At 51.8% G+C, this 26,975-nt stretch overlaps 12 protein-coding genes and 1 non-coding gene across 13 annotated transcripts; 6 read left to right on the top strand and 7 right to left on the bottom strand.

The window, feature by feature from the left end:
- Positions 1-30: 30 nt before the first annotated feature.
- BDW47DRAFT_109700 (zinc knuckle-domain-containing protein) lies at positions 31-1,365 on the top strand. Its single transcript, XM_024813527.1, has 3 exons — positions 31-228; positions 287-422; positions 513-1,365. Exons 1-3 carry the CDS (start codon positions 141-143, stop codon positions 1,159-1,161), a joined length of 873 nt encoding a protein of 290 aa, XP_024669902.1. The 5' UTR covers positions 31-140; the 3' UTR covers positions 1,162-1,365.
- A 1-nt stretch (position 1,366) lies between these two features.
- BDW47DRAFT_109701 (CCDC12/cwf18 family protein) lies at positions 1,367-2,278 on the bottom strand. The gene has a single exon (XM_024813528.1). It carries the CDS (start codon positions 2,155-2,157, stop codon positions 1,585-1,587), a length of 573 nt encoding a protein of 190 aa, XP_024669903.1. The 5' UTR covers positions 2,158-2,278; the 3' UTR covers positions 1,367-1,584.
- Positions 2,279-2,442: 164 nt separating this feature from the next.
- BDW47DRAFT_109703 (pentatricopeptide repeat protein) lies at positions 2,443-5,052 on the top strand. Its single transcript, XM_024813529.1, has one exon. It carries the CDS (start codon positions 2,538-2,540, stop codon positions 4,923-4,925), a length of 2,388 nt encoding a protein of 795 aa, XP_024669904.1. The 5' UTR covers positions 2,443-2,537; the 3' UTR covers positions 4,926-5,052.
- Position 5,053: 1 nt separating this feature from the next.
- On the bottom strand, positions 5,054-5,825 carry BDW47DRAFT_109704 (protein kish). The gene is made up of 4 exons (XM_024813530.1): positions 5,787-5,825; positions 5,493-5,602; positions 5,329-5,410; positions 5,054-5,256 (listed from the first exon to the last, which is right to left on the bottom strand). The coding sequence occupies exons 1-4, from the start codon at positions 5,787-5,789 to the stop codon at positions 5,233-5,235; spliced, it is 219 nt and encodes a 72-aa protein (XP_024669905.1). The 5' UTR covers positions 5,790-5,825; the 3' UTR covers positions 5,054-5,232.
- Positions 5,826-5,864: 39 nt separating this feature from the next.
- On the top strand, positions 5,865-6,832 carry BDW47DRAFT_119230 (putative transcription initiation factor TFIID subunit 13; the record flags this gene model as incomplete). The annotated part of the gene is made up of 2 exons (XM_024815329.1): positions 5,865-6,312; positions 6,375-6,832. The coding sequence occupies 2 exons, from the start codon at positions 5,865-5,867 to the stop codon at positions 6,830-6,832; spliced, it is 906 nt and encodes a 301-aa protein (XP_024669906.1).
- A 342-nt stretch (positions 6,833-7,174) lies between these two features.
- On the bottom strand, positions 7,175-7,266 carry BDW47DRAFT_t110. Its single transcript has one exon. It is a non-coding gene; the product is annotated as a tRNA-Cys (tRNA).
- A 221-nt stretch (positions 7,267-7,487) lies between these two features.
- Positions 7,488-9,198, bottom strand: BDW47DRAFT_109705 (eukaryotic translation initiation factor 3 subunit F). The gene is made up of 3 exons (XM_024813531.1): positions 8,964-9,198; positions 8,153-8,865; positions 7,488-8,079 (listed from the first exon to the last, which is right to left on the bottom strand). Exons 1-3 carry the CDS (start codon positions 9,063-9,065, stop codon positions 7,854-7,856), a joined length of 1,041 nt encoding a protein of 346 aa, XP_024669907.1. The 5' UTR covers positions 9,066-9,198; the 3' UTR covers positions 7,488-7,853.
- Positions 9,199-9,395: 197 nt separating this feature from the next.
- On the top strand, positions 9,396-12,022 carry BDW47DRAFT_133249 (UTP25 family protein; the record flags this gene model as incomplete). Its single annotated transcript, XM_024817793.1, has 5 exons — positions 9,396-9,973; positions 10,023-10,222; positions 10,279-10,856; positions 10,912-11,771; positions 11,997-12,022. Exons 1-5 carry the CDS (start codon positions 9,451-9,453, stop codon positions 12,020-12,022), a joined length of 2,187 nt encoding a protein of 728 aa, XP_024669908.1. The 5' UTR covers positions 9,396-9,450.
- A 575-nt stretch (positions 12,023-12,597) lies between these two features.
- On the bottom strand, positions 12,598-17,539 carry BDW47DRAFT_133251 (uncharacterized protein; the record flags this gene model as incomplete). Its single annotated transcript, XM_024817794.1, has 1 exon — positions 12,598-17,539. The coding sequence occupies one exon, from the start codon at positions 17,537-17,539 to the stop codon at positions 12,608-12,610; it is 4,932 nt and encodes a 1,643-aa protein (XP_024669909.1). The 3' UTR covers positions 12,598-12,607.
- A 1,124-nt stretch (positions 17,540-18,663) lies between these two features.
- Positions 18,664-19,664, top strand: BDW47DRAFT_133253 (uncharacterized protein; the record flags this gene model as incomplete). Its single annotated transcript, XM_024817795.1, has 1 exon — positions 18,664-19,664. The coding sequence occupies exon 1, from the start codon at positions 18,687-18,689 to the stop codon at positions 19,662-19,664; it is 978 nt and encodes a 325-aa protein (XP_024669910.1). The 5' UTR covers positions 18,664-18,686.
- Positions 19,665-19,908: 244 nt separating this feature from the next.
- On the bottom strand, positions 19,909-21,892 carry BDW47DRAFT_109712 (Inosine/uridine-preferring nucleoside hydrolase domain-containing protein). The gene is made up of 5 exons (XM_024813532.1): positions 21,747-21,892; positions 21,419-21,670; positions 20,844-21,352; positions 20,537-20,783; positions 19,909-20,480 (listed from the first exon to the last, which is right to left on the bottom strand). Exons 2-5 carry the CDS (start codon positions 21,600-21,602, stop codon positions 20,308-20,310), a joined length of 1,113 nt encoding a protein of 370 aa, XP_024669911.1. The 5' UTR covers positions 21,603-21,670; positions 21,747-21,892; the 3' UTR covers positions 19,909-20,307.
- Positions 21,893-22,134: 242 nt separating this feature from the next.
- On the top strand, positions 22,135-23,926 carry BDW47DRAFT_127786 (major facilitator superfamily domain-containing protein; the record flags this gene model as incomplete). Its single annotated transcript, XM_024816764.1, has 3 exons — positions 22,135-22,712; positions 22,770-23,016; positions 23,084-23,926. 3 exons carry the CDS (start codon positions 22,135-22,137, stop codon positions 23,924-23,926), a joined length of 1,668 nt encoding a protein of 555 aa, XP_024669912.1.
- A 74-nt stretch (positions 23,927-24,000) lies between these two features.
- BDW47DRAFT_133255 (uncharacterized protein) lies at positions 24,001-25,317 on the bottom strand (the record flags this gene model as incomplete). Its single annotated transcript, XM_024817796.1, has 7 exons — positions 24,001-24,099; positions 24,154-24,212; positions 24,316-24,386; positions 24,446-24,491; positions 24,562-24,604; positions 24,658-25,215; positions 25,270-25,317. The coding sequence occupies 7 exons, from the start codon at positions 25,315-25,317 to the stop codon at positions 24,001-24,003; spliced, it is 924 nt and encodes a 307-aa protein (XP_024669913.1).
- Between the last annotated feature and the right edge of the window lie 1,658 nt (positions 25,318-26,975).

The following is a 26,975-nucleotide window of genomic DNA, read 5'->3' on the forward strand; positions in this document are numbered from 1 at the left end:
ACTCTCCAAACAGCCGCCAGTCAGTCAACCAGGTTGATATCAAATCAAGTGTTCGCTCCTCCGATCACCTTTTAGTAGGTCTACCATTATATTTTCCAGGGTCTTTAATTTTCCGTATCCCCGTACTAGACAGTTTACGGATGAATCGTTACCGAAATGCCCCCGGGCTGCGCGCCCCCGCGACCAAAGCCTCCGCCAGTACTCTGTGCCAGAAATGCTTGAAACGAGATATGTGCCGGAATCTCTGAGCTCCTCGAATGTCGCCATGCTGACTTTTGCTCTGCACGGCACTATAGCTACGAGTGTAAGGCGTCTGCGCAGGACCGACCGTATATCTCACGCCCATCGCGCACCCAGCAATTACAGAACCCGAGGCTACGCCCGCAACTGTCCAGTGATGTTCCCAATGATCTTTTGAACTCGTAAGTCCAGTCATGCCCGGTGGTACTGGCACGCGCTGGCGCATCGATGCTGCCATGGTGAGTTAATGAGCGATGGTTAATGGTTCGCAGGAAAGGCGTGGCGGATGAGATCCTGGCCAAGCGCGAAGAAGGACGGGGCCGGCAAAAGGAACTCGATAGCCTGGACCCGGTGGAAAGTTCGTCGAAACGGAGCAGATCCATCTCATCGCATTCAGTGAGCTCCGTTTCGACCATCTCGACCAACCGCTCGCGCTCTCGATCCCCCCCTCGCCGTGACGATTACTCTTCGCGAAGCCAGGAGCCGCGTGCAGAATCGACCACCTCGCGGCACTCGAAGCCGAGGAAAAGACGGTACAGCGACTCCTCGTCCGGGTATTCATCCTACTCGTCCGGCGAGGACAATCGATCACGTGACCGAGGATGGACAGGAGAGCGGAATACGCGACGACGCCGCCGGGAGTCCAGTCCGGATGCTCGCGGTCGAGCGAGAGATATCCCTCGGGGCGGTGATCGACCAGATCGGATGCGAAGCCACAGCGGGGACAGATTCCGCGGGACACGAGGCGGACGGTCTGACAGTCCGAATGCAATGGACGATCGGGCATACTCCGGCGGGCCATCAAGAAACCGACCCAGCGGTGGTCGAGATCCTGGTCCTCCCCAACCCCCAAGAGAGCGCAGCCTAAGCCCCTTCAGCAAGCGACTAGCTTTGACTCAGGCTATGAATATGAGCCGTTAAGCACTGGAATGTTGGAAAGGAATAATATTAATGGACAAAGTACGAAAAGCGGTTGGGCGCACAGGTGTACGCGGATGGTCTTTTACGAGGGTGGTCTTTTGCTCCTCTTATCTTTTTCTTCATTTTCCGCCCAGGAGGTCAACCCCCAAGGCTCGTCCATGTAAGCTGGCATGGCAATGGTTTGGATCTTAATCTGTATGATACGGCTATGAATGACATGAAAAATTGGTCTTGGTACCGTAGAATCACAATGCAAATCCCATCAACGCCTGGCATGTACCTTGAATCCCAACAATAAGCGCCTGAGGACGAAAGCCAAATGTTGAAGAGAAAACAAAAAAAAAAGGAAAGAAAAAATGCGATGATAGAAAGAGACCAATTTCCACAACTATCCACCTCCGGGGGTATCACAAGTCCAATAATTCAATCTTCGTCCATCTCATCCGCTCCCTCCTGTTCACGGACGTGGATGCCCTCCACCAACATCTCTCCCTCGATGCCAACGTCCTCGCCCTGCTTTCCCTTCGCCGCACGCTGAGCGTTCTCTATCCGTTGCCGCACCAGCCGTGCAATGGCATTCTGCGTCCTCACATTCAACACATTCATCTTCTCATCCAGGTCCCGCTTGAGGTCCCAGTTGGGCTTCTTCGGCTGCAATTTGAACAGATCGATCGGTTGATCTGCTTGCTCGTCCTTCTTCGCTTGCTCCGCCGTGGCCTGGGCAATCTCCGCGGCTTGAGCCTCGAGGGTATCCTTCCCATCTAAGGGATCCTGGTCAAATCCTAGCTTCGGACCACGGGTTTCGGGATCGTAGTTCCTTCCGGAGAGGTACTTCGTTGAGATGTCGGGGGTGCTATCTTGCGCTTCATCATTCGGCGCACTGGATTCGTCCATGGCCTCTGGCTCCGGTTGTTTCCGCTTCAACGCGGCCAGCTTCGCCAGACGAGCTTTGCGGTCGGTAGCGGCCGCATCGAGAGTGGCATGGTTGGACGACATGACTGGACTTTAGATGGAGGGGAAAGGTAGAAAAAGAAGGAGGAGGAAAACAAGAGGGCCTCAAAGCTGGCGCCCAGGACAGTAAATCAAAGACGTATATGTATGTACAGGGCGATCCGATTGATTCGGGGTGAAGTTGACCGGCAAGATCCATCATGACCGAAGTTTGGAGAGGTGCGCCACGCTCGGGCGGATCCACCAGCCACACTCTGCGCCGAAGCAAAATATCGAGCGGGCGGATTTCTTCCAGGCCTTTTTTCCCATCTATAGACTTCAGTGTCTGCTCCTGAATCCGCCAACCTAACCACTTTTTTACTTCGATTTTCGCCTGTTTTGAATTCTCTCCCTCCCGTTCAATGCAGATCCTATCACAATTCTGAATGTCATTTGGTCCATCCCTTGTGCGCTCCCGCTTCAGCGCTGGACTGCCGTCCTGCGTTCCGCAGCACCGGTTGCGCTTTGGGCATTGGTTTCGCCAGAGACCAGGCAGTCCTCGCTCGGCCAGATACATTGGCAATGATGCCTCTAGTGCGAGTGTTGTATCTTCTGTCGGCCCAGGGGTTGGGGACTCAGACCTGAAATCTTCCGCCATTCCCCGATCGACTCTTCTGGGCAACAAGTCCGCTGCCACTTCTTACGCCTCGAACACCTCCGACCCCGTCGCTGAAAACCGAATATCACACCCCCCGGTGTCGCCCGCTCAACCGTCGTCACAGGAGCATGGCGGTGGGCCAAAGAAACCCCACCGGAAGGGTTTCAAAACACGCGTCACCTACAACACCATGACCGTTTCCGACGGTGAATTATCGTACCGGACACGATTTGTCGATCAAAGTACGCGAGATCTCGATAATGAAATCATGTCGAGGACGTGGTTTGACAGTGGGTTGGATGTTCGACGATGGCGAGCGGCTTTGACCGAGATTTTCAAGGCAAAACATTTCGCCAGAGACGCCCGGCGGGAATTACCAGAACAGTTCAAGCCGATCGACGAGGACGCAAAACTACGGGATCTCTTAGAGACGGACGGGCAAGGCCGTTTTCGCGAGGCATGGGAGGGCCTAGACAAGAAGTCGAAAGCTGGGCATTGGAAGCGTATGTCGCTGTGGTTGCTGCAAGATTCTCCGGAGCTGGCCCTGGAATTCTTTCTGGTGACCTCCCAGAGCGCGCACAGGCCGGTGTTTCTCATGATGGCGGATTGTCTATCCTTCTTGCGTGCGTTCTATGATGATCGATTGAAACAGTGGGAGCGAGGCGCGCATACGTACGATTCGGCGCTGCAAACCTGTCTGGACCCTAGCAACTGGCCCATCATTGTGGTGTCTCAAAAGGGCGTCCGTCAGTACTTGATGGTCGCCGACCGTGACCGTCTGCATGCGGCTTATGACCACGTTATCGACAAGCACGTATACGTCACAGCGGAGACCTATCTGTGCTTCATGCGCCGCTTTACGGATTTTGAAGACGTCGATAAGGCACTTGACGTGCTCGAGCGTATTCGCAGATTGAGCCAGCATGAATTTCTCATCGATTCCGCGGCCGTCATGCATCACTGTTGTAAGCTTCTGACGCTTGACTCCGTGGTTGACGATCCAAACGGACGCAACTTTCGCATCCTCCCCAGTCTTCTCCAGATGGGCGTACGGCCGGACCGGGACATGATGAACGTGGTATTGCGGAACGCGTTCCGGACGGGGGACCCGCAGCTGGGGCTCGACATGTTGAATTTCATGCGGAACCAGAACATGAAGCCGGACTCTTATACCTACTTGACCCTGCTCACGGATGCCGTGTCTCGGGGAGACCGGCACCTGGTGGACGCGTTGATCGAGGAGATCGAGCCCCAGGAGGAGATGTCGAAGAATCCCTGGATTGCGAACAAGACCTTCCACGCTCACTTCGTCTTCACGGCCAAAAACATTGAGGAGGACGCCGACCCCAGTGCGACCTTCTACTCGCTGTTGAACCTGTACACCAAATTCCACGACATCACGCCTTTGAAGGAACTCACCATCCTCCCGCCGGAATATACTCCCCCACCAGGGGGCGCAAACGAGCCCCCATCGGTGATTGCGTTGTACCTCATCATCGCAAGCTACCTCCGGTGCCACAAACGCCTGCCCCACGTTCTCCGCATCTATAAATACTTCCACTCTATGGTTCTAAAGGGCCACGAGATCATCGCGCCCCTGGCCGCCACCGACCACACCTATAACGAGTTCCTCGTCGCGTTCCGGAAAGACCCGCAAGGAATCCGGCCATCCGTGCGGCTTGTCGAAGACATGTTACAAGCCACCACCGCCCATAACGACGGAATCTTACCAATGACCCGCGCCAAGCCAACCGTACGGACCTGGACGCTCCTCCTGAGCTCCTTCACCTATAATCGGCAACCAATGGCCGCAGAGAGAGTGAAAGACATGATGGCCAAATACGGGGTCGAGTTCAACATGGTCACCTGGAACACCATCATCAGTGGGTACGCGAACGCGCAGAACGTGCCCGAGGTCGCCAAGGCCATCAAGGCCATGGAAGCCCAGGGCCTGTCCATCGACGCGTACACCATGAAGAGCCTCCGCTACCTGCATGACCCAGAGCAACTTTGGGAGGTGGTGAAGGAGCTGGACGAGCTTTCTGCTGGACCTGCGACGGACGTGCCCTCGGTGGCTGCTCCGCTGCACGATGACGGAGAGTATCTCAGCGGAGCGGACGATTTACTGGACCAAGGGCTGCGACGTTTGCAGGAGAGCCAGGCGACCAAGTTATGATACCCCTGTATTTTTTGACATCTTTATTCTATTCTTCTCCTCCTGTTGGCTATATTACTTTTATTTTTTTCCCCTCTCTTCACTTTAGGTATTGGTAGGGGCTTTACATGTACTGATAGAATAGATCTCGACACCCCAGCAGACTGCTGTATAAATCATCAACTTATGTACAATATGAAAGACAATGAATAAGAAACCATGGCAATGACATAAACTCCACAGAACGTGATCTAGATCAAATATAGTCCCGGCTAGAATACTGATAAACTCCATTTGCCAAGAAGAGGGTCGACGATAAAGGACCCCATCAACCACCGAGGAAAATCGAAACCTAGACACAGCATCACACCATTGTCAGCGATATGCTCTTCTCCTTAATCCATCCATATGAGGTGGAACTCACCGCCATCAAGATGCAGCAAAGACTGACGTATGGGCTCAGTCGTTCCCCGATCCGAGCGCATTTCCAGAATATCCCGAAGAAGCTGTTCGCATTAGACTTATGTTCTAGCATATCGCCCTCCCTTGTTGAAATAGAGGGAGAGCCCGGTGGAAGAGTGCACGTACCCGTTTTGGTTGCGATCCATGATCCCGGGCATCATGGAGTGGGCGTAGGTGCTTGTGCAGATGATCAGGAGGATCACCAGGAGGAGGGACTGGAAGTTGAACAAGGCTGACTGTTAAGATGTTAGTGACGATTTCAAGTATATTGTAGCTCAACAATAGAACGTCGAGTAAGTGAGCTCTATTGAAGACAGCTCAGCTCAATCCTCTCTTTCTCCTTTATCCTCTTTTGCTTTGCTTTCTGCTTCACTCTCACTCCACCAAGTGCACTCCTGCTCTCTCATCGAAGACACTTACCATATTGACTGATTGTGGAACTGCTTCAAGCGCTCAACTCTAAAACAACCAGGTAGCTAGCAGCTGAGGATCATCACCATGAACCACCACCGCAATAAAGCCACTCCCTCATCCCGCCCGCCTTCCAATTCCGCCGGCAGAATCGCCCCTCACCGCCCACCCGCCGTCCCATTCCTTTGCCATCTCCAACACCGGCTTCAACCTCACCTCAACCACACCTGTCGTCCATCCCCGACATCCTCCATCACTCCCCGTCAGCCTAGTACAGGCCATGTGTCGAGTCTAATCGCCCCTGCTTGGCCGTGGAATCCCCACGAAACGAACCTAATCCGCGCCGGATACAAACCTGCTTTTGCGCCTGCGCCGCAGAATACAGCAGCTGCTCCCGCCGGCGGCGCCGCAACTACCCCCGGGAAGTGTACGAGTACAGCTACATCTAGCGCTGCGCCGAAGAAACCTGCCAAAATGGCGGAACCCCGTGCGCGTATGGCCCGCCACAAGGGCCAAATGAACTTCTCTTCCGAGCGTACGTCAACCCAGTTAAACCCTCTCTCTCTCCTCTCATGAAATGCTAATTGCCAAAAACAGTCCGCCTCCTCCTCCTCGCCTACGGCGACCCCAGCCCGCACCCGTCATTCCCATCTGAGCCCCTCCCCGAAACGGTGCGCGTCCTCGACGAAATCGTCACGGACTTCGTTCTCGAAATGTGCCACGGCGCCGCGCAATACGCGAGCTACTCGCGGCGGCAGAAGATCAAGGTTGACGATTTCCGGTTCGCGCTGCGCCGCGACCCGAACAAGCTGGGCCGTGTGCAGGAGCTGCTGCGCATGGAGCGCGAGCTGAAGGAGGCGCGCAAGGCGTTCGATCAGAATGATGACCAGGTGGCGAATTTGAAGGATGCGAAGAAGGGGATGGAGGATTTGGGGGAGGGTGGTGGTGCTGCTGTCGCTGATGGGAAGAAGAGTAAGGGGAAGGGGAAGCGCGGGGCGAGGAGGGATTCGGATGTTACGGATGATATGGCGCCTAAGAAGAGGAAGACTGGTTGATTGGATTGGATTTGGTTGTTTTTTGTTTTTGTTTGTTTGGCGTTGGGAGATGGTCTTTATACATACTACATACCCCTATCTATTTGCATGGAGGCGTTATGATATAGTTCTAGGTTATGAATTCAGTCATATTGAACTAGCTTATGGAATGGTCGAGGGTACCATAGCTGTCTCTTAAGGCGTATGTTAAACCTTTATATGTAAATCAAGTCACACAATACAAGTACGAGTGAGGTAGTAAAGATATAAATGAAATCTATAATCGTATAATCGTGAAGAAGCATAAGATACAAGATAGAAACAAAAAGGAAACAGTATGTAGATGTAAAAAAGAAAAAAGAAAGGAACAGCCGTGGATCGAACACGGGACCTATAGATAATTGCTAGTTGTTACACCATTGCAATCTACCACTCTACCGCTGAGTTACTGCTCCACTTCCATGATTACTGCTTCAGTATTACACTACTTGAGCAAAGGGTTTGTTCTCTCCATAATTGATGGAGTTATCCTACGTACGGATACTATCCAGGCTCTATACTATACGTCCATACTTGTGTAGACACTGGGTGATTACACTGGTCATTCTTTTAGCCCTCATACATAGGGATTAGGTAGAAATCAAACCGGTAAACTCAAGGAAATCCTTCTTTCCACAAAACTAAATGAAATAGATGACAGACAATGATAGGACCATAGACACGTATCAAATAGGAAGAAGTAAAGAAAAGGTAAAAGAGCAGCAAGAGGGGTCTGGGCAACAAAAGGAGATACGTCTGAGAGCAACCGTCAAGAGAAGAAGTAGAAAAAAAAAAAAAGATCAAAAGGTCAACAAGAGGATAGAGAGAGAAGGAAAGAAAGAAAGGTATAATCTATCTTCAATTCTCATCATAGGTTTCCCCCGCTTTTTTCCAACCCCAACGCAATTCATTTCTTTATTTACGTCTCGTCTCGTTCTTTTGGCGCTTTTTTTTTTTTCATGTTTCATGTTTTCTTTTCGTTTCGTTTCGAGCCTCGTTCTCTTCAAGCACGAGCCTCTTCCGTAGGTCGTTCTTGGTTCCGCTGCTGCTGCCCTCCACGGCCACCCTTGCCCCGCTGGCCGCCGCGCTGGCCACCGCCGGTCTCGGCGTTGGCGCCCTCGCCGCCCAGGGTGAGCTGGGCCGTGGCTAGTCGGTTGGACAACTCCATCTGTGTCCGGATGGTGTTGGCCAGGTAGGACACCACCAGGACGTCCTGGATGTGGTTGTTGCTGTGATGGTCAGCATCATGTACAATGGGTTTCAAAGCAAAGGAAATATAAGGGGGGGAAAGAGGGAACGTACAAGTCACGCTCGATGTCGGCGGGTTCAACCTTGGGTGCCAAGGCAAGAGTGTTAAGCAGGTACTGGCCAAGAGCAGTCGACGCGGGGGCTTCCTCATCGATAACGGACTCGACATAGCGCGAGACGCGGTCGATCATGCCCAGCACTTCCTCGATCGCCCGCTCGAGAGCCTCAATGTCGGTGAAGGTGGCGGTGGCCCGCTCCTCGGCGTCGCGGGCGGAGGCGACGGCCTCCAGGCCGCTCTTCTCGGCCTCGCCGTAGCGGATCTCATAGGGGACGGGGATGAAGGCGGCGCTGTCGGCGGCGCGCTCGGCGGTCACACCGACGGGGGCGGAGATGTAGGCGCGAGTCTCGATGTCCTTGCCGGCCTCGGTCGACACGGTCAGGTGGACGGCCGGGTGAGGCCACGTGCCGTCACCCTGGCCGCTGTAGAAGTTCTGGATCAAGGCGGAGAAGGTGTTCAGTTCAGGGGAGGTAGCGTACCACCCCACCAGGAATTCCTTGGGGTTGGCCTTGAGATGCAGCGCCAGCATCTGCTTCTGGTACTCCATGTCCACCTCCACCTGATCCGTCGTCTCGGTATGTCCCACGGCGAAGGTGGTGCGAATCTCCACCTCGGTGCCATCCTCCGACCGGGTTCCCAGCAGGGTACCGATCACACGTTCCTGGTCGGCATTGCGACGCAGCGAGTGGTCCAGGATCGAGAAAAGAGCCTAATACGGGCATTCGTTAGCATGTGCCCCTCCTTATTTCCCTCCTCGTGTTCCCTCCCTGCACAGGCAGTCATATCCAAGCAATTATCGTATCGTACCTGAGGCTGAATAACCACACTCAGAGGGGCGGTCGTCGGAGCCCCCACTGCCACGGGGCCCAGAGGGCGGGCGAGGTGAAGGAAGGAATCGGTATCAGCCATTCTCGGACACTTTTTCTCGATGAAATTTTCCTCCTCAGGTGGGAATTGGCGCACACAGGGAAGAACGAAAGGATCCCGGTGGTGGACTGGAGGAGTGGCGGGTGGGGGGTATGGTTGATTAGCAGAGATGGATTTTTCTTTGGGTTCTGGTTCGTCTGGCTCAAATCTGACTGACTCTGGCGGAGGTTAAACCGACTTTGTTCGAGGCTCAAATTGTGTGTGCGGACGGACGCGCTAAGATAAGATAAGCCACTTCTTTTTTCTCTTCCGCCAGAGGGAAAGAAAATACGCCCAACAACAAACCCATTGCACGATTGGATATTTTTCTCTCTTGTCTTTACGGACATTGACAAGAGGTCTATCTGCATCCCTCCTTTACAGGAATATGCCTCCATTTCGCGGTCGAGGCGGCAGAGGTGGCAGAGGCGGCAGAGGCGGCCGTGGTGGCCGTGGTGGCCGGGGCGCGAAGAGACCAGCCCAGAGATCAAACTTTGAAACTTCTCGACTGGATGATCTCTCGTCGGAGGAGTCTTCCGGTGCAGAGGATGGAGCTCCAATCGAGCCGCTAGACGACGAATTGGACCACGCAGTTCCCGCGGACGATGCGGCGTCAAGTGACGAAGATGAAGATGAAGACCAGAAGCGAGGACAGTCATACAACGAATTGCTGCAACTACTCCAGACAAATACCGAAACCAAGGCTCCCGCCCGGAAGAAGAGAAAGGTGGATCACAAGAGAAAAGAGGAGAAGGACCAAGATGTGCAGATGAATGAGGTTCCTACTGCGGATCTGGAGGCGGACTCAGGCGACGATCTCGCGGAGCAAGAGCTGTCTGGAGGCGAGGATGCCGATGAGAAATTGGATGAGGCGGAACTCGATGCCCAGGCGGACAGCGATGATGACGATGGTACTTCCTCTTTCGTTTACACCCCTCCAGCAGGTTCTAATATGTACAGGCACCGATCCGTTTGAGGCCCATTTCTCTCTGCCGAAGGAGGGGCAACTCTCCCCGAAGGTCAAGGCTGTCGAAGCGAAACAGTGGAACAATGCGAAGAAGGAGATCGACGGCCAGCTTAAGCTTGTCCGCGCGATCCCGGCCACTGGGAAGGGGGACGTGGCTGTCCTTCCACCCATGAGGAACATGTCGCATGTCAAGGTAGGTTGTGTTTGACGTGGACATCGCAGTAGCTAAGATAACTAACCGTGATATAGCTTAAGAAGAGGCTTATCGCCCCGGCCAAAGAGCACATCCGGGGTATTCCCAAGCAACTCCAGCATGTGGCGCCTTACATCTTCGACTATCAAGATGTTCTCTACGGGGCCCGCGACGTCTCCCAGGCGGGCGTTATGCGGGACATCCTCGCCGTGCACGCCGCCAACCACGTCCTCAAAACCCGAGATCGCGTGCTGAAGAACAACACTCGCTTGGCACGGGAACCCGACACGGATTTGGAGCTGCGTGACCAGGGATTCACGCGGCCCAAGGTTCTGTACCTCTTACCCACCAAGCAAGCGTGCGTGCGCGCAGTCGACTCCATCACGCGGTTCTTCCAGCCAGACCAGCAGGAGAACAAGAAGCGCTTCATGGACAGTTTTTCGGGCAGCACCGATGATTCCTGGGAGAACAAGCCGGCAGATTTCCGGGAGCTATTCGCGGGCAACAATGACGACATGTTCCGTCTGGGGCTCAAATTCACGCGCAAGACCCTCAAGTTCTTTGCTCCCTTCTACACGTCTGATATGATCCTGGCGAGTCCTTTGGGGCTGCGCACGATCATGGATCAATCTGAGTGAGTGCCCCGTCCATATCGATTTATAACAGGGATCAAGAGACTAACCTCGCAGTGCCAAAAAACGCGACTCGGACTTCCTATCCTCAATCGAGGTGGTGATCGTCGACCAGGCCGACGCCCTCCAGATGCAGAACTGGGACCACGTCGACTACATCCTGCAACACCTCAACCTGCAGCCCAAAGACGGACACGGATGCGACTTCAGCCGAGTGCGCACCTGGTACCTCGACAACCAGGCGCGGTACGTGCGGCAACTCATCATGACCGCCTCGTTCATCACCCCCGAGATCAACTCGGTCTTCTCGTCGCAGATGCAGAACGTGTCCGGCAAAGTCAAGCTGACGCGCGTGTACCCGGGAGCCATCTCAGAAGTCCCGCTCGCAGTACCCGTCAAGCAAACCTTCTCGCGCTTCGACTGCGTCTCCCCAGCCAAGGACCCCGACGCGCGATTCAAGCACTTCACAACGACAGTGCTATCGTCAATCGTGCGACACGCCACATCCGGCCGCGGAGCAAACGGCGGCGGCACGCTGGTCTTCATCCCGTCATACCTGGACTTTGTACGCGTGCGCAACTACATGGCGACATCGACACAGACAGAGCATCTTTCCTTCGGAGCCATCTCGGAATACACAGAGCCGCGGGACGTAGCGCGAGCGCGTTCGCACTTCACGAACGGCCGACACTCGGTGCTGCTGTACACGGAGCGTATGCACCACTTCCGGCGGTTCCCGATCCGCGGCGTCAAGCGGGTTGTGATGTACGGGGTGCCGGAGAACCCGACGTTCTGGGGTGAGGTGGTGGGCTTCCTGGGGGCGGATCCGTCGACGGTGGTGGAGGCTGCTGAGGCGGGTGGTGTGAGGGCGCTGTTCTCGCGGTGGGATGCGCTGAAGCTGGAACGCGTTGTGGGGAGTAGTCGGGTTGGAAATATGTTGCGGGATAAGGGGGGGGATACTTTTACTTTTGTATAGTTTACTGTATAGGTCATTGTATAGATTTATATTGTATAGTATTTTATATTGTACAGCCTTTACATATGTATAGCTCTCTGGATTTGTATGGCTACATTGATTAATTAATGTATTTGGACGGAGTAAACTGGATATATATAATTGATATATTGTACTGTGATGGCAGGACACTCCACTCAGAGCCCAATATAAACCAAGGGAACCCCACGAGTCGGAAACCAATTCCACTAAGATCAAAAATAGAATAAAACCAAATACAACATAATGTCATGTTAAACGAAAGAAAGAGAAAAGAAAGAAAGAAAGACAAACGATCAGCTCAATCATTCCTCAAGTAAGCAAGTTCTCCCATCCCCACTCTCTACTCTACTCTACTACTGTCCCCAGATCCACTAATACCAGAAGAGAAATGATATGAGAGACTAAATCTAAATTTGGGTAAGAGGGTTTTCTTTCATCTATTTAGTCACGAACTGCCAGTCATGTTCATATTATTTTATACCCTGGCCATTGCCCACTCTACTTGTCAAATCGTTTCATAATCTTTACTCCTACCTATTCGTCAAAATAACGAGGTCATTCATGATATACCTCACTAGCTCGAGGAGGAGATCTCAAGCCTGGCTGGTACAATGGCTAAACATATACCTCTGCTAAAAAAAAAGGAGGAAAATGTTGAAAAAGCACACACATATATATATTTGCTAATCTTTATCAGATATCTAGGACCTGAATTTAATACCCTCCCACAAGAAGTAAACTCTGCGAGCAAGATACCTAATGCTGCTGACCAGGAGAAGCGCGCAAAGTGCCCCTAAGACTCCCATACCCACCAGAACCACCAGAATCCCCTTGGCCTTTCCGCGACAGACCGTATGAACACCTGTAACTCAAGTTCAAAGATTCAGCAATAGATTGCCCACCGGGCGACGTGGCGGAACCGGTGGCCTGCAAAGAATAGCCAGAGAAGACATTGCTTCCCTCCTTGAGCAGAGGCCGGATGCTATCCCTCGGGAGGGCAGATCCTGTTCTGGCATATGGTACATCAACCTGCGCTGCTCGAGGCGCCCCCGAGCTGGATTGTGGGGCTGTCTGTGGTTTGTCCTTGTGCAGAACATTCGCGTCAAAGACCTCGTATCCTATAGCCAAGGGTTGCTTCGTCACGAAAGATACCACGGTACTTTTGGCTGCCGTATTCACAATATCCTTCATGCCGTAGCCTGCAATGTGTTTCTGCAGACCCAGTCTCCAGACGGAATTATTGACACTCCTGGTAACACTATAACTGCCAGACTTCGTGAGGAATCCAAGATATTTATCCATATAAGGACGAGCGAACTTTCCTAGCGCAGGTCCGATAGCGCCACCCACCAACCCAACGAGAGCGTCCTTCCCGACGCTGCTCCACGTCGGGTTCCGGCCTTCTGCCAGATCGCCCAGGGCTCCTGCGATCGGCGCAGTTATAGCACCCGCCAGAGCCCCCAGAGCAACCTGGACGGCTAGGCTCGCGCCGCCCGTGAGGACCCCAACGGCGATGCTAGCTGCGATCCCAATGACGGCAGTAATGAGCCGTTTCCAGCCAAAGTTGACGCCAAACAGGCTGAAATGGCCGCTCGGGTCTGCGCGATTGACGGGGTCTCCGAGGCAGTAGGTGTAGGGGTTGACTTCCCCCGAGGTGAAGGGGCTCCACGGATCTGCCGCGTGGAAGCGCATCAGAGCCGGGTTGTAAACACGGTAGCCGTTTCCTAAGTGATACCATCCGGTAACGGGGTCTTTCCATTGTCCGTTGAAGGCTATGTCTGACTCGCCGCCGAATCCGTAGGGCGTGTATGATTGGGAATGCACGTCTTCTGGCTTATGACTGTCCAGCCAAGCGAGGATAGATCCACAGCTGTCAGATGCCCACAGGTTGTTTTGCGGTTTGTCGGATCCATCGTTTTGGACGATTTGGCCCCAGTAGGCCTTTCCGTCAGAGACATAGCTGACGCGACGGTCGCCGCTCTTGGTGGCAATGAGGGAGTCCTCCCGGTAGAAGAGGCTGGTGTCTGGCTGGTCTGGCACACTTTGGCAAGCCAGCTTTCCGGATGCATCGTAGTGGTACTCGCAAAGCTGCTTGTCGTTCGCAGCGCGCACTCTGATCAAGCGACCTAAGCTGTCATACTCTAATTTCCGGCCCTGCTCATCCCTGGTCAGACTCCCGTTGGCGTCGTACTCGAGAACAACACTTGCAGGATAGGCGTTGTTTGTGTTGGTGATCGAAATCAGCTGAGTGGGATCATCTTTGCTGAAGGTATAGCTTGCTGTGTTACAATCCTGATTGTGGAAAGTTGTTGTCTGTTTGACAATGTTATCGTATTCGTCAAAACCAAAGGTATGTTCCTTGATTTGGTTTCCTTGCTGATCAACTGGAGCTTGGCTCCCATCGCACTCGTACCTTTTCAGGCGGTTCCGATTGTCATATGTGAACTTTTCGTTCCGAATAGTGACGCCATCATTATCCTCCAGGGCCCGCGTAGCGACAAGACTCGTTTCGCCATATGTCTGACTGAGAGAATACATGATCCGTTCTCCTTTCTTGACAATCCGCTTAGTCTCGCGGCCAAATTCATCATAGCTCAACAGAAATGTTAATTTGACACCATCCTCCTGATCCTCAACATTGTACTCAGACAGTCGACCTGATCTGTTGCAATATGTGAACGAAACTCTGATCTTGCTTTGAATCAAAGATGCCGGTCTACCGCAGGCGTCGTACTCGATCGACTGCCTTTGTTGGTGAGGATTGACATAGTGCTGCAGTAGACCTGCCATCGAATACTGATATTCAGACGAAAATGACTCTCCCCCTTTTACTTGAATGGTCTCTTTCTTGAGGAGAGACGAGGGTGTGTATTCTCGGATCTGCGTACTGTATGATCCCTTCATTTTGATTGGCAAAGCAGTCTGAGGATCATATTCGTAAATGTCGGAGTTTGCACCGCTGGTTGTCAGGCTCTTGGGGGCATACTGCAGTGCGGGCTCAGAGGTAATCTCACATCCCTGACCTTTTGCATTCGTGATCTGTTTTGGCTCGGGTGCGTGGCCCTCGTAGATCTGCCGGGTGGTGCGTGGACCGACCTTCCGATGCATAACGCGCCCTAGCCCATCGAAGGACTGCCCTCCAATGGTGACGCCGTTGAGGCTGACTTTCGCCGGCAATGCAGCCTCGCCATGTTCTGCATAGTCGGCTGTCACTGTTCGAGAATCCGACCACGTCGTCTTGGTGATCCGGTCAAAGCTGTCGGACTCATACTTGATGATTCGGCCAACCTGGTCCTCTTCTTCGACCAGACGCCCCAAGCCGTCATACCGGTATTTGATAGAGCTGTAAAGGGTCTTGTCTGTTTTGCATAGATGTATCATTGTTGGGTTACCGGAAACGTCATGGTAGGTTTTCGTATATCCTTCCCCTTCAATCCCTGTAGTTTCGGTGAGATCGACTGGGTCGGATTTCGATATAGTGACCAGGCCAGACTTCTCCGTTGTCTTGCAGACCCCTCCCCAATTGTCATACTCGAGCTTTTTGCTAGTCTCCTGGGGCGTGAGCTGCCCGTTCTCGCCCCGCAACCAGTCAACCTCGGTAACCTCGATGCATTGGCCTTGAGCATCATAGTTGCGCTTTTCGACAAGTTGGAACTCTGCCGAGGTGTTACCTGCAGCATATGCTTCCCCGTCATGGTCCTGTTTTTCAGTGCGACAGGGTCTCTCCAGTCCGTCGGTGACATAGCGGGTTTTCACCCCCTTCGCATCAGTAACTATGGTTTCCGTGCCGTAGTTTTGCTCAAGGACTGCGTACTCCCATTGTCGTACTGCTTCCTGCGGTGTGCCTGCAGATGTGGTTGCCTTGGTAATCTGTCCCAGCGTATTATACAGGAAGCAGTCCTCCACTCCGGCTTGATCTTTGTGTGCCATGGTTAACCCGTGCAACGCGGAGTAAACCGTCTCCTCCTCAACCACAGAACCGTCAAAGGTTGTGGTGCATGCTTTTAGAGTCATCAGATCGCCATTTCGACAGTAGCTCAGTTTTTTGGTGGTCGGAGACTTGTCCAAGTGAGATGTCACCTGTTGTTCAAGACAACCGTGGTAGGTCGCTGTAGGGCTGTCTAGGTATGCGAACGTCGTCCTGGAAAGAACGTGGTTGCCGGTAGAGGTTATGTGCTGCTGAGCACCCACAAAGTATGCAGCTTCTGCGCCATGGGCTGTGGGTATTTTGACATATCGGTACTTCTCCGTGCGCGTCGATGCCGGATAATCACTGGGCCCAGGCACAACAGTTTCTGTCTTCATATATCGCCGGAACCCGTGAGGATCGCGAGGACAGCCCAGGTTGTTTGAATCTGAAGTGTCCTCTCCTTCTTCTGGGTAATATGTGCGGTGAATCTCTGCGCCGTCCGGTCGGATCTCTAGGGTTGGGTTGCCCCATTCGTCGTATGTCTGCTTAGTCGTCTCGGAACGAGGAGAGCGGCCACTGTTGTCCTTGTACATTTTGGTGATCGTATGTGGCAACTGACAATACGCAGGTTGCTTTTCGAACTTCTCGTAGGGCTTGGTGTGGTAGGAAATGGACTCTGTTGTGACGCAGGAGCCCTTCTCCTGCTGCGAGCTGACCAAAAGATGAAAATGATTGTATGTGTTCGTTGTCTTGGTACCTCCTTGAATCGTGACAATGGAATTATATGTGTACTCGTCTCGAGTACGATACAAGTTGTCTTCGCCGTCATTCCACTCCAAACCTGCATTGTAACCATAGAGATTGTGTCCGTCCCGTGGAGAAAACTCGTACTTGGTCTTTATCTTAGGTTGGAAATTGCCCGGCCAGACTGTATGCCATTCAACATGGGGGATGTAACGGTAAGGCGCTTTGGGGGGTAGTCTGTGTCCGTCTGACTTGTACTCCAGTTGCTCCTGTAGGCCACTGGGACTGGTGGTTTTGGTGATACACAATGATGGACCATACAGCACATAGTCGAAGGTCCATGAAGGTGCGCTGGCCAGAGGCAATACCAGCTTCTTGAGGTAGTTGTCTCTCACTTCAAGGGAGAGGGTGCTTTTTTCCGGGGTGTTCGGAAACCGAATAATCTTCTTCACGATTGACTTATAGTCAACCTCAAGCAAATCCTGAGAATCATCCTTGATCTTGGTCAACAGAGGGTACCCAGTCGGTTTAAGGACTTCCCAAGCTAGTCTCAGATGGCGTCCATTGGGGGCGACTATCTGGAAGGGGACGAATCGGTCAAAGATACCACTGCTATTCTTGAGGATTTCGACCTGTCCCGACTTATACACCACCTGGTAAGATGTGACTGTTCTGCCATTCTCTTCCTTCTGGACTTTCGTAAACTTGAAACTCTTCAGCTTCTGATCGGGCACGGACACGCTCCCGGCCAATTCGATAACCTTGAAATGCTCGCCAGTGGAGAGATAGAGCGTTTTACTCTCATTGTCATAGTTCGTGAGGTTGAAAGACCACCCTTTTCCCAGACCAAAATTGAAGAAATTCATGGGGCTGAAGCTCAAGGTCAATTTCAACGAGGGACAGTTTCGAGCCTCTTCGGGGGCTCCCCACACGTCGATTGCGCAGGTATATTGACCGGTTCGAGGGTCCACACCTTTCTCCAGAAGACTACCAAAGTTGGAGCTCTGCGTGTAGATTGGGATGTCAGACGGCATGGCTGATATGGCAATAAGAAGCGGATGACTTGATCGAGTAAACAGTCGGTATGAGGAACTAGAGTAGAAGGAGACAGGAAGAAATTCTCCTTCCACCATTTGTCTTTAATTGTCCATTTCTTTCAGAACAAACCGGCAAACTTTCTCTCTTTGTAAGGCATGTACTTTTGGCTGTTTCTTGCTGCTCCTGTTCGGCACCAACCATGGAAGCTCTGCACACTATCACTGCATATTAGACATCACACACATCAGCTATATAATACGTCACACGCGAGACATTTTCTTTACATCGCATCAAGCATGTGCAGCGGTATAATCCATCACAAGCGAGACATCTTCTTTCTGCATTAGACCAATGGGAGTAAGTAGGCAGAGGGGTTACTCTGTGACTCATCCTATTTGACCAGAAAGTATGCACTTCTATGACTATCAGAGCTCACTGGAGATACATCAAAATGATGGTAAGCCATACTTTGATCTTTTGCTTGGACCTGGAAAGCATTTATTCTGCCGGTGCAATGATACTGTGGCTGACTGGGCCCATTCGTCAGTCCGATATGTATACTCATGATCCTCCATCCACGCGTCACTGATCAACACCCACATTACTTGACGAAAGAAGGAACACAGGATCTTAATAAGAGAGGCCAGCGAGCAAGAAAAGTGCTGCATATGCGCATATCATATTCATCTGCATCAGTGCCTTGAAGTGGACAGATTTTTGTTTCCCCTCTGCCCACGTAACCTTTCAGTGCCCGATTTCAACACGTCATATCAACTGCCAGCTCTTATTGCATATACATGTCGGCCCATAGAACCTCTATCTACAACATCAAGGTCTAGAACAGGTTCGATTGGGGGTTACATTCCTGCAGCTGTCCCAGAATACAACATCACGCCCTTACTCGTTCTATGAAGCTCAGCTCTTGTACCTCCGAAGCTTGACACGTCCTCCAAGCCAGTACAAGGATTGCGTAATAGGGCGTCAAATATATATAAGCAGACTTTTCTACTCTGTAAATTGCGTCCTGTATCCCCAACCGAGTTTCTGTCAATCCTGTATCCCAACCGAGTTCCTTTCCAGCTCTGTCCCCAACCGAGTCCTCTTCTATTTCATCAAAACCCAACTTGACTACAATCAGAAAGCATGTCTTCATCTTCAAAGTGGGAGGCTACCAGCTTCGAGATCCTGACGCAGGGCCATGACAGGGTCTCTGACCAACTGTTCGCCAACGGCCGCATGCAAGTGCCACTGAGAATAAACATCAAAGCCGCCGCCCAGAGTGAAAGCGGAGAGCTGGTTCCCTATAAGTTGTCTCGGGACGAGCTGGACCGGATAAGGCTCAAGGATTACCATACGAATGGACCATTGCCCGGTGCATGGAAAGAGTCCGACCACAAGATTGGAGATTGGTCTGATACATTCCCTAACGGGCGCGCCCCCGAAGAGAGCGCGCCAAGTGAGGACGACAGTCAGAGTTATATACTGTGGATTCAAACGACTGAAAGCGGACTCAAGCACATCCAGGCCACGATCCCTAATGGCCAGGGCATCTGGCAGACCACCAAAAACTCTGTTGCCCTGAATGCGGTGAATCCTATCAAGTACAGGATTTCGGAGCTTCACAACATCGAATACCGCAAGACTGAGGTGGCGAAAGGAAGCTGGACGGGCCAGAAGCATGTCGAAGTACACAGGGGAGAGTGGACACAATATAACTGGTACTTCTCTACCACAACTCATCAGACAAAGCACGTCGAGCTACACGACTATTCGCCGGATAACTTGCAATTTAAGCTCGGGGATAAAAAGCTGAGAAACGCCTGGCGGATGAAGGCGGAAGCCAACTCCCTGCAGATCGCTTACGTCTGGGAATACGGCCAGAGACAGGAAGTGCCTTTTGGGTGTGAATACATGGACAACCCTAGAACGATGACAGTCAATCAGGCTGAGAACGCGTTGTGTGTGACACTTCTCAGTTTCACGCATCCTGTCCGGAATAATTGGCCGCACAATTTTACGTATAAGCCGTGGTTTGAGATCTTTGATATCTACGGGAATTCGGGGCGGTTCAGTCTGAGACTGACCGATGATAATGCAGTCGAGTTTGAGAGCTATTCCTAACTCCATGGCTCAATTGGAACGGCACGAGGATCTGAAACTGTAGATTATGGGTTCAATCCCAAGAATCGTTTCAACATTGAATCAACCTCAATGCAACCAGTACACAAACATAATGATGGGACCTTCAATATGTCTTGAAATGTAGCCACTACTGATATTTTCATCAAAGCCAAAAGGGCCGATTGACGACCTCCATCCTACAGTTACCCTGAATGTAAGCTTCACTCTAATATTACCACGCGAGTTCCAATGATTATCGATATTCTACTTGTCTCCGTAGGTGTGTACCTATACGTACTTGATTTTCTAGGACGATCGTAGACTTTCCCTTTCGGAACACCGCCGCTTTAGTGAGGGCGCTCAGGTATTTCATATCACGGATCACCACTCCCTGAGCAGTCACTTGTACTCAGTGAGCCGCTCACCCCCATCGATTTCGTGCAGGTAGTTTGACAAAAACGTTCAATGGGTTCTCGCAAAATTGCTCAAGCCCGTACAGATACCCGCTTAAACAAAATTAATAACCAATCACCCATGCTTGGGCTGTCAGAGGGCTATTATTAATGCGATATGGGCCTGTGTTATCAGAAACCATGAAGTACTTATGGTGACCGACTTAACGGAATTCTATGTCCTCTAAGCCTTAACAGGTGGGGGGTTCCCACATTGCCTCCTTCATCATCTCCTTCAGCTTGACCCCATTAACCCGATTGACATAGGTCACTTTGCGTACCCCAAGTGGCCGAAGCTCCGGGTTATAGACAAGGACGTCCCCGTAACTGGTGCTACCATACGAAATATCAACGTCGACATATACTATCCACTTGTCAGTAAAGTTTCTGATAAGCCAACTAAATCACATCGTGACTCACCCGTAGATGTGTTCAGAGCGATTGACCGGTCTACCATAACACCTGCCGCCGTCTCATCCCAGAACGGGAATCGTGTGCCATAATGGTCATGGAAAAGCCTGGTCAGCGGGTTCTTGACCTGATAGACCTCATCCAAAAATTCCTGGGTTGCCTGGATTTGATTCGCGACATTCCCAACAAGGGTGATATCCGGAAAATCAGCGTTAAGGACGATTTTAGCTGCCTCAGGGTCCATTTTGAAGTTGATCTGGAAGGAACAACACCAATTAGCATCTTTTGATGCAGGGAATTGGGGAAAGGAGTATACATCTGAATTGATGTTCGCCTGTCCTTGATCCCCAAGAGCTCGAAACATGTCCACATCGACATAGCCTCCCATAATCACCAGCTCTTTGACTAAGCTCGCGAAAGAAGGGTCTATTCGTACTGCCAATGCGATGTTCGTCAAAGCTCCGCCAGAGAAAACGGAGACCTGATGGGGGTGCCGATGGACCATCTCGACCATAAAGTTTGCTGCATTAGTTGCATCGTTGAAACTAGTGTTTGGAAACCCTTCCACAAATGCTTCCTTCACGATTCGATTTGGATCTCCTGAAGCTGGGTTTTCGCCTGTTCGCTCGGCCGTGAGATTGAGTGGGCCAAAGGCTCCCTGAAATGGGAGTCTTCCGTGAACAGTCTCCCACGCCTGAAACCGCTCGGGTGTGTTGATCAGAGGCCATGTCGCCCCTTGATATACCGGAATACAAGTTAAATTGGCCAACTCGAGGTTTGCCAGGGCGTGGAGACCACACTGCTTCTGCCAGGTGTTAGCGGTATCTGCCAGGAATCAGGGAATTAGCACATCCCGCTAATGTGGGCTAGGGGGTGATAGAATGTCATTACTTGACACCAATCCTAGAACTTCCATGCCGCCCTTCATGACAAGTAGGAATGGCAAAAACCCCACCGCCAGCCAGTCATTGTCCAAGATGGCATACCGTTTGTCGGAGGGAACACTACTCTCACTCCAGACGCCCGATATCATCACCAGGATCAAGCAGGCCAGCGACGTTTTGTTCGACTCCATCTCGACAGGTCACGATGTGAATTAAAGATGTGGTTAAATCTTCTGGAACAGCCCTACTCCCTTCTAGTCTATATTTAGACGACACGGCGGGTCCATGGTCAGCGTTGCGGTCTTTCCCGGGCTGTCGAGATTGAAGGCACTCACCCCGTACCGGCTGGGAATACTGAGGACATCACCATCAGTCGGTTTTTGGAAGCTCTCATGGAAGGATACTCAAGAGGGCTAAAGGGGGTCAGGGGTCTCTGTAAATTCTAATGGATGTGACGCATCATGACGCCCTTGTGGGTAATTTTAGAAATAGGTGGATATATCATCTCCTTGCTACAACAGCACTGGCAATTCTATAGTTGGCTCAAAGGGGAAGTCAACCATGTGGTGCGCGGTTGGTCGAAAAGCAAGGGCAGGTGGATACCAAGTTTGACCCCCCTTGATTCCCACATTGTGGTGGCTTATAGGCCGCCATGGCCTACACTGAATCGGATTGTTTGATCTTGGCTGTTTGACACTGTAACCAACACACTGGGCAGAAAACATGTTTTTGTGGTTCCTTCCTTCATCCGGCCGGAAGGGCAATGAGGAAGGTCTCGAATCAGACAGCTACCCTCTCCTAGAACAGCCAACAGATAGAAGCCCGTCCATCCATGAAACCGCCCCGGAAGAGTCAGAGGACAAGCATGGCAATGCGTCTAATCCCCCCGTGACCTGGTCGTCTCTCCCAAACAAGACTCAACTGTTCATCCTGCTGGTCGTAAGGTTCTCCGAAGTCGCCTATCGATCTTCGACTCGGACGTACCGTTTTCACCAGTTGCGATGGTTTGACCCGGTCGTGCCAGACTCCAGCTTGTCCACACAGGCGGGGATCATCCACGGGTCCTCCACCGCAGTCCAGATTTTCAGTGGGATTCTAATCGGACGCTTAGCAGACACACCATGGATCGGACGGAAACCGATGTTGCTCTGTGGATTGTTCGGCTATATAATCTCCTCTGTAGGACTGGCCTTTTCAAAGTCATTTCTCGCCGCCGTGGTCTTCCAAGTGGCGGGAGCAGTCATGGATGGCATTTCAGCGTTGGTCCGTACGACTATAGCTGAGACGATGGGGGAGAAGAAGTAGGCGCCTCGCTCGTGTCTAGCCATCAACGCATCGGCCCCGCTGATACTCGGCAGACATTTGTCTCGTGCTTTTGTGCTTCTCCCTCTGTTCGCAAACGTGGGTGGTACTCTCGGTCCCTTCATGGGGGGCATGCTGGCTGATCCGGTGCACAACTATCCTTCACTTTTTGGTAAGGGATCCATCCTCGGCGGTGTCGATGGGGTTCAGTGGATGTCGAGGTGGCCGTACGCCCTGCCAAATCTGGCTACCGCCGGAATGTGCTCACTTATCGCTGTCATGGTCGTCCTCTGTCTGGATGAGGTATGCACCTTGTGCCGCGACCAACTCCTATCACATTCCTTGTTATTAAGTGATCTTCCCATTCTAGACCTTGCACAGCGCTCGCCAGCGCACCAACTATGGACGCCAAACAGCAAAGGCGATTGCACGATTCCTCTGCTGGCGTCCGAAAAGCTATCAATATCAGCCTGTAGGCGAGACTTTTTCGATCCTTAGAGTAGAGGGTGCACCCATTGAGGACTTAAGGAGGCCCCAGTCGCCACACCCTCGAAGATTGGCAGGATTTCGCGTCCTCCTGGGGCGGAACGTACTCCTGACTTTAAGCTCCCGGTTTCTATTCAGCTTCCATGATATTACCTATATCTCCCTCTCCGCCCTCTTCTTCCCGACCCCACGAGCATCACCCTTCGTCCATCACGGAGTCTATTTTGGGGGTGGGATGGGGCTATCAACCGCAGAAACGGGACTCGCCATGTCCATCTCAGGGGCCATCCTGATCCCGCTATCCCTCGCCTTGTACCCGACTGCCTCTGCTCGACTGGGGATTCTCCGGTCGTACCGCATTTTCCTCTCCCTAGCCCTGATCCTGTATATCGTGACGCCCTTCCTGGTGTTTGTTCCAGATCACGTTCTCCCCGTGTGGCTGGCGCTGGGGGCTGTCATGTCTCTGATGGGGATTTCGCGCACCTTCACGTGTCCGGCATCGGCGATCATTCTGAACTATTGCATTTCGGATCCGAGTACTCTAGCTACAGTAAATGGTGTGGGACAGAGCGTCACCTCAGCGGCAAACACAATTGGGCCAGTGCTTGGCAGCTGGGGATTGGATGTGGGGTTGAAGTCTAATCTGGTGGGTATCCCCTGGTGGGGATTGGGAATGGTGAGTTTGACGCAGTGGATTGTTCTGTGCTATCTGAAAGATGTGGACTAGATTTATCATTATTCAGTTCACCACTGTTGTGGATATGATAGACGCCTGGCATCATGGTACATGAGATGTCATCTCTATAGGGAGGCCAAGGCAGTCTCCAACGTCTGGCCTGTAAGTCTCTGGAATATCTCATGGTAGTTACTTCTTGTCTGGGCAATGATTTCATCCGGTACCTAGTTTGTTAGCCGCGAGCCTACATACCTAAGTGGTTCAGCAGTTTTTCACACCTTGATCCCAGCCTTTGCCCCGAGGCCGTTCTCCGTCAGCCAATCGCACAAGTACTGCTCTCCAGGATGTCAGTACAGACCAAGTATTTTTTTTCCCACTGATGCGGGCGTCGCATGACGCTTCCAAAAAAAGTCCGTCGATGAAGAGAAGGGTCTCCTTACTGTCAAAACTCTTTGGCACTTGACCAACGGCGTAGCCCTGGACCGGCCAGAAACGGGAGCAATCCGGTGTTCTGACAAGAGATTATGAGCTACTTCCAAGGGCGAGCATAAAGGAGGAAGAGAAACTGACAGGATCTCGTCGGCCAGAATGACCTCACCGGTGTCCTCATCATGCCCTGCGACCGTCCATCAGCATCAATCACCAGTCCGCCCACAGCTAAGCGACTCGCATCGCGTACGACTCACCGAACTCAAACTTCGTATCGGCAATTATAATCCCTCGCTGTAACTTCCCAGATCATCAGCATTGCCATCCGATACTGGAGAAATTCACCCACTCACAGCCCAATCATGCGCCGCTCTATACAACCCCAAAGCCAGGTTCTCCATCTGATCCGCCCACTGGTCGCCAACCATTTCTCTCGCCTTCGCCGGATGAATATTCTCATCCCTCCCCCCATAGGGGACTTTGATGGCGGGTGTATAGATAGGTCCACTGGGGAACGGTTGGCCGTGTTGTAGCGCTGCAGGCTGCTTTATTCCGTGGACAGTCCCACTCTGCTTATACTCGGCCCAGGCACTGCCGGTGATATACCCGCGAACGATGCACTCGAACGGAAACATAGTGTATTTCCTTACTGCCATCGTGCGACCTATCAAGCACGTCGCCTCGTTTGTGGGACTGGATCCAGTGGGGAGTCCCAGGCTCATGATGTGGTGCTTTAGGTCGGGAAAGTATGTTGGTAGTATGTTGAAGATCCAGTGGTGGGTTAGCAAGGTGAGGATCTTGCCTTTATCGCGGACGGTATTGTCGAGGAGGAAGTCGAAGGCGGAGATGCGGTCGGTAGCTACCAGGAGGAGGGTAGACTCGTTCACTTCGTAAATGTCTCTGACCTTGCCCTGCATTTGGAATGTGAGTTCCGATTTAGGGCTGTCGAAGTGCCATTAACTCACCTTACGAATGAGCGGTAACGACTTCAGGTCCAAAGTCTCAATAGTCATCTTGCTGGAAAGTAAAGTGGACTTTTTTTTTTTTTCAGGGTGTGTTTCGTCGAGGTCTATATCATCAGCCGTTTCATGTTGGATGGTTGCTTCTCCTCTGGTTAAATACCCTTGCTCTTTGTAGGAAGGGGATCCCCACTATAGATGGACGTAATCAAATAGCGGTCAATAGCACACATTACGAAAGCATATAGGATGATCTGGAGACCAGAAACTGATTTCTAGCTGCATATGCATCATGCTACCTTGACTGGCTGGCTGGTTCTAAGCATAGTCCAATGGCGCACTCCCGGCACGTGTATATCAAATATCCCCGCAGTCAAGATGCAGACGCGAAGACAGACTATATGAAAGGTGTAGCGGGACATAACTTCGTACGCTCTGCGTATGTGCAGATTGCCTTTCCCAACTCCGGTCGGCTTGATAGACTCCATCTCCTGCAGCTAGTTGGGATAAATGACCTCTCAAACCTCAACCCCATCCTGATTTGTAGAAGAGATGCAGCACATACATGCTCGAGACGAGAGTACTCTGCATCACCGCCAGACCCATGAGCAACCCACCAATGACCTAGGTCCACGCAGCATCCACCATGTCAGATAAGCCTGAAGCATGCATGAATCCAAACGTCCCCGGATCTCAAAGTACAATGGTCAAGTGTTATCATCGGTTCACCTTCACCTAAGACGGGAGTTGAAAGATAGTTCTGATCTATCACTCAATTGACACATGACACCGCGTCACTGCAACCTTTGAGCTGCCTAGATAGCTACACATCAAGGTAAAGATAAACCCTTGCCCTAACATCAGATGGGAAAGACTAATCACTTTAGACTTGGCGCCTTGTAAGATCAACGCTCAGGGTAAAGCAAGATTTCCTGTCCCTTGGGGGAATCGCGTACTCAATCACTCTAGCCCACATTGCTTGCTTCTAATGTATGACCTGTACTGTTCTTCGTGCAGTAGACCATACATTTACATTTACAAAATATGACCTGAGATTCAGTTAGTTGGATTATAAGACTAGGCAGGTTCGATTCGATCTGATTTGATAATCATGACTAGATCTACATGGTTTATACGCTGCTGAGATTGGATCGTTTCCCCACGAAGGCGGCACAGCCAGGCGGCATCCCAAATACCTACCAGACGACCGAAGGATTGAGATCCCTGCACAGAGACAAATCAGAATAACGCCAGGGAGTAGCCAAAGGAGTAAACCCGGGGGAACAGGGACTGATTGGGGCGGCTCCTCCAGTGGTCAGCCAGGAGTCACCATGGGGGTAGGGATTCAAGGAACTATAAGAACACTCATTTACCTGTATCTACAGCCTAGTTAGTCACGTTCAATTTACGCAGTTCAAAGCAGAGTACACCTTTGAAACCCAGTGTATACTCATCGACACTCTTCTACTAACAGGTATGCGTACTTTAAAGGGCCTTACTTCATCAGTTACTTGCGAACCATCGAGTCACCCATTTACTAGCATGGCCTCCACGTGAGGCCATGGGTTTTGTGAACACCCATCAATACCCAGTCCGACCTTCGGGTCTCATAACAAGTCACCCATAATGAGTACAGCAGAAGCACGAAGGGATTTTTTGGGGCTTGGGTCTTGACAGCCACATGTTTCAGTAAAGCCCAGGACACAGCTCCC

This window comes from Aspergillus candidus (assembly GCF_002847045.1).
Source record: "Aspergillus candidus strain CBS 102.13 unplaced genomic scaffold BDW47scaffold_41, whole genome shotgun sequence".
Lineage (NCBI taxonomy): Eukaryota > Fungi > Ascomycota > Eurotiomycetes > Eurotiales > Aspergillaceae > Aspergillus > Aspergillus candidus.

What these genes read in the sequence shown, in the direction of transcription:
- BDW47DRAFT_109712 (XM_024813532.1), bottom strand. Translation starts at nt 21,602, where the DNA reads ATGGAGTCGAACAAAACGTCGCTGGCCTGCTTGATCCTGGTGATGATA. An exon ending in AGGCGAACATCAATTCAGAT is followed by an intron (nt 20,784 to 20,843) that starts GTATACTCCTTT and finishes TGTTCCTTCCAG; the next exon opens with ATCAACTTCAAAATGGACCC. An exon ending in CGCTCTGAACACATCTACGG is followed by an intron (nt 20,481 to 20,536) that starts GTGAGTCACGAT and finishes ACAAGTGGATAG; the next exon opens with TATATGTCGACGTTGATATT.
- BDW47DRAFT_109704 (XM_024813530.1), bottom strand. An exon ending in ATGGATCGCAACCAAAACGG is followed by an intron (nt 5,411 to 5,492) that starts GTACGTGCACTC and finishes TAATGCGAACAG; the next exon opens with CTTCTTCGGGATATTCTGGA. An exon ending in TTTGCTGCATCTTGATGGCG is followed by an intron (nt 5,257 to 5,328) that starts GTGAGTTCCACC and finishes TGCTGTGTCTAG; the next exon opens with GTTTCGATTTTCCTCGGTGG.
- BDW47DRAFT_109705 (XM_024813531.1), bottom strand. Translation starts at nt 9,065, where the DNA reads ATGGCTGATACCGATTCCTTCCTTCACCTCGCCCGCCCTCTGGGCCCC. An exon ending in GTGTGGTTATTCAGCCTCAG is followed by an intron (nt 8,866 to 8,963) that starts GTACGATACGAT and finishes TGCCCGTATTAG; the next exon opens with GCTCTTTTCTCGATCCTGGA. An exon ending in GCCGACATCGAGCGTGACTT is followed by an intron (nt 8,080 to 8,152) that starts GTACGTTCCCTC and finishes TGACCATCACAG; the next exon opens with CAACAACCACATCCAGGACG.
- BDW47DRAFT_109701 (XM_024813528.1), bottom strand. Translation starts at nt 2,157, where the DNA reads ATGTCGTCCAACCATGCCACTCTCGATGCGGCCGCTACCGACCGCAAA.
- BDW47DRAFT_109700 (XM_024813527.1), top strand. Translation starts at nt 141, where the DNA reads ATGAATCGTTACCGAAATGCCCCCGGGCTGCGCGCCCCCGCGACCAAA. An exon ending in CCAGAAATGCTTGAAACGAG is followed by an intron (nt 229 to 286) that starts ATATGTGCCGGA and finishes TTTGCTCTGCAC; the next exon opens with GGCACTATAGCTACGAGTGT. An exon ending in CCCAATGATCTTTTGAACTC is followed by an intron (nt 423 to 512) that starts GTAAGTCCAGTC and finishes AATGGTTCGCAG; the next exon opens with GAAAGGCGTGGCGGATGAGA.
- BDW47DRAFT_109703 (XM_024813529.1), top strand. Translation starts at nt 2,538, where the DNA reads ATGTCATTTGGTCCATCCCTTGTGCGCTCCCGCTTCAGCGCTGGACTG.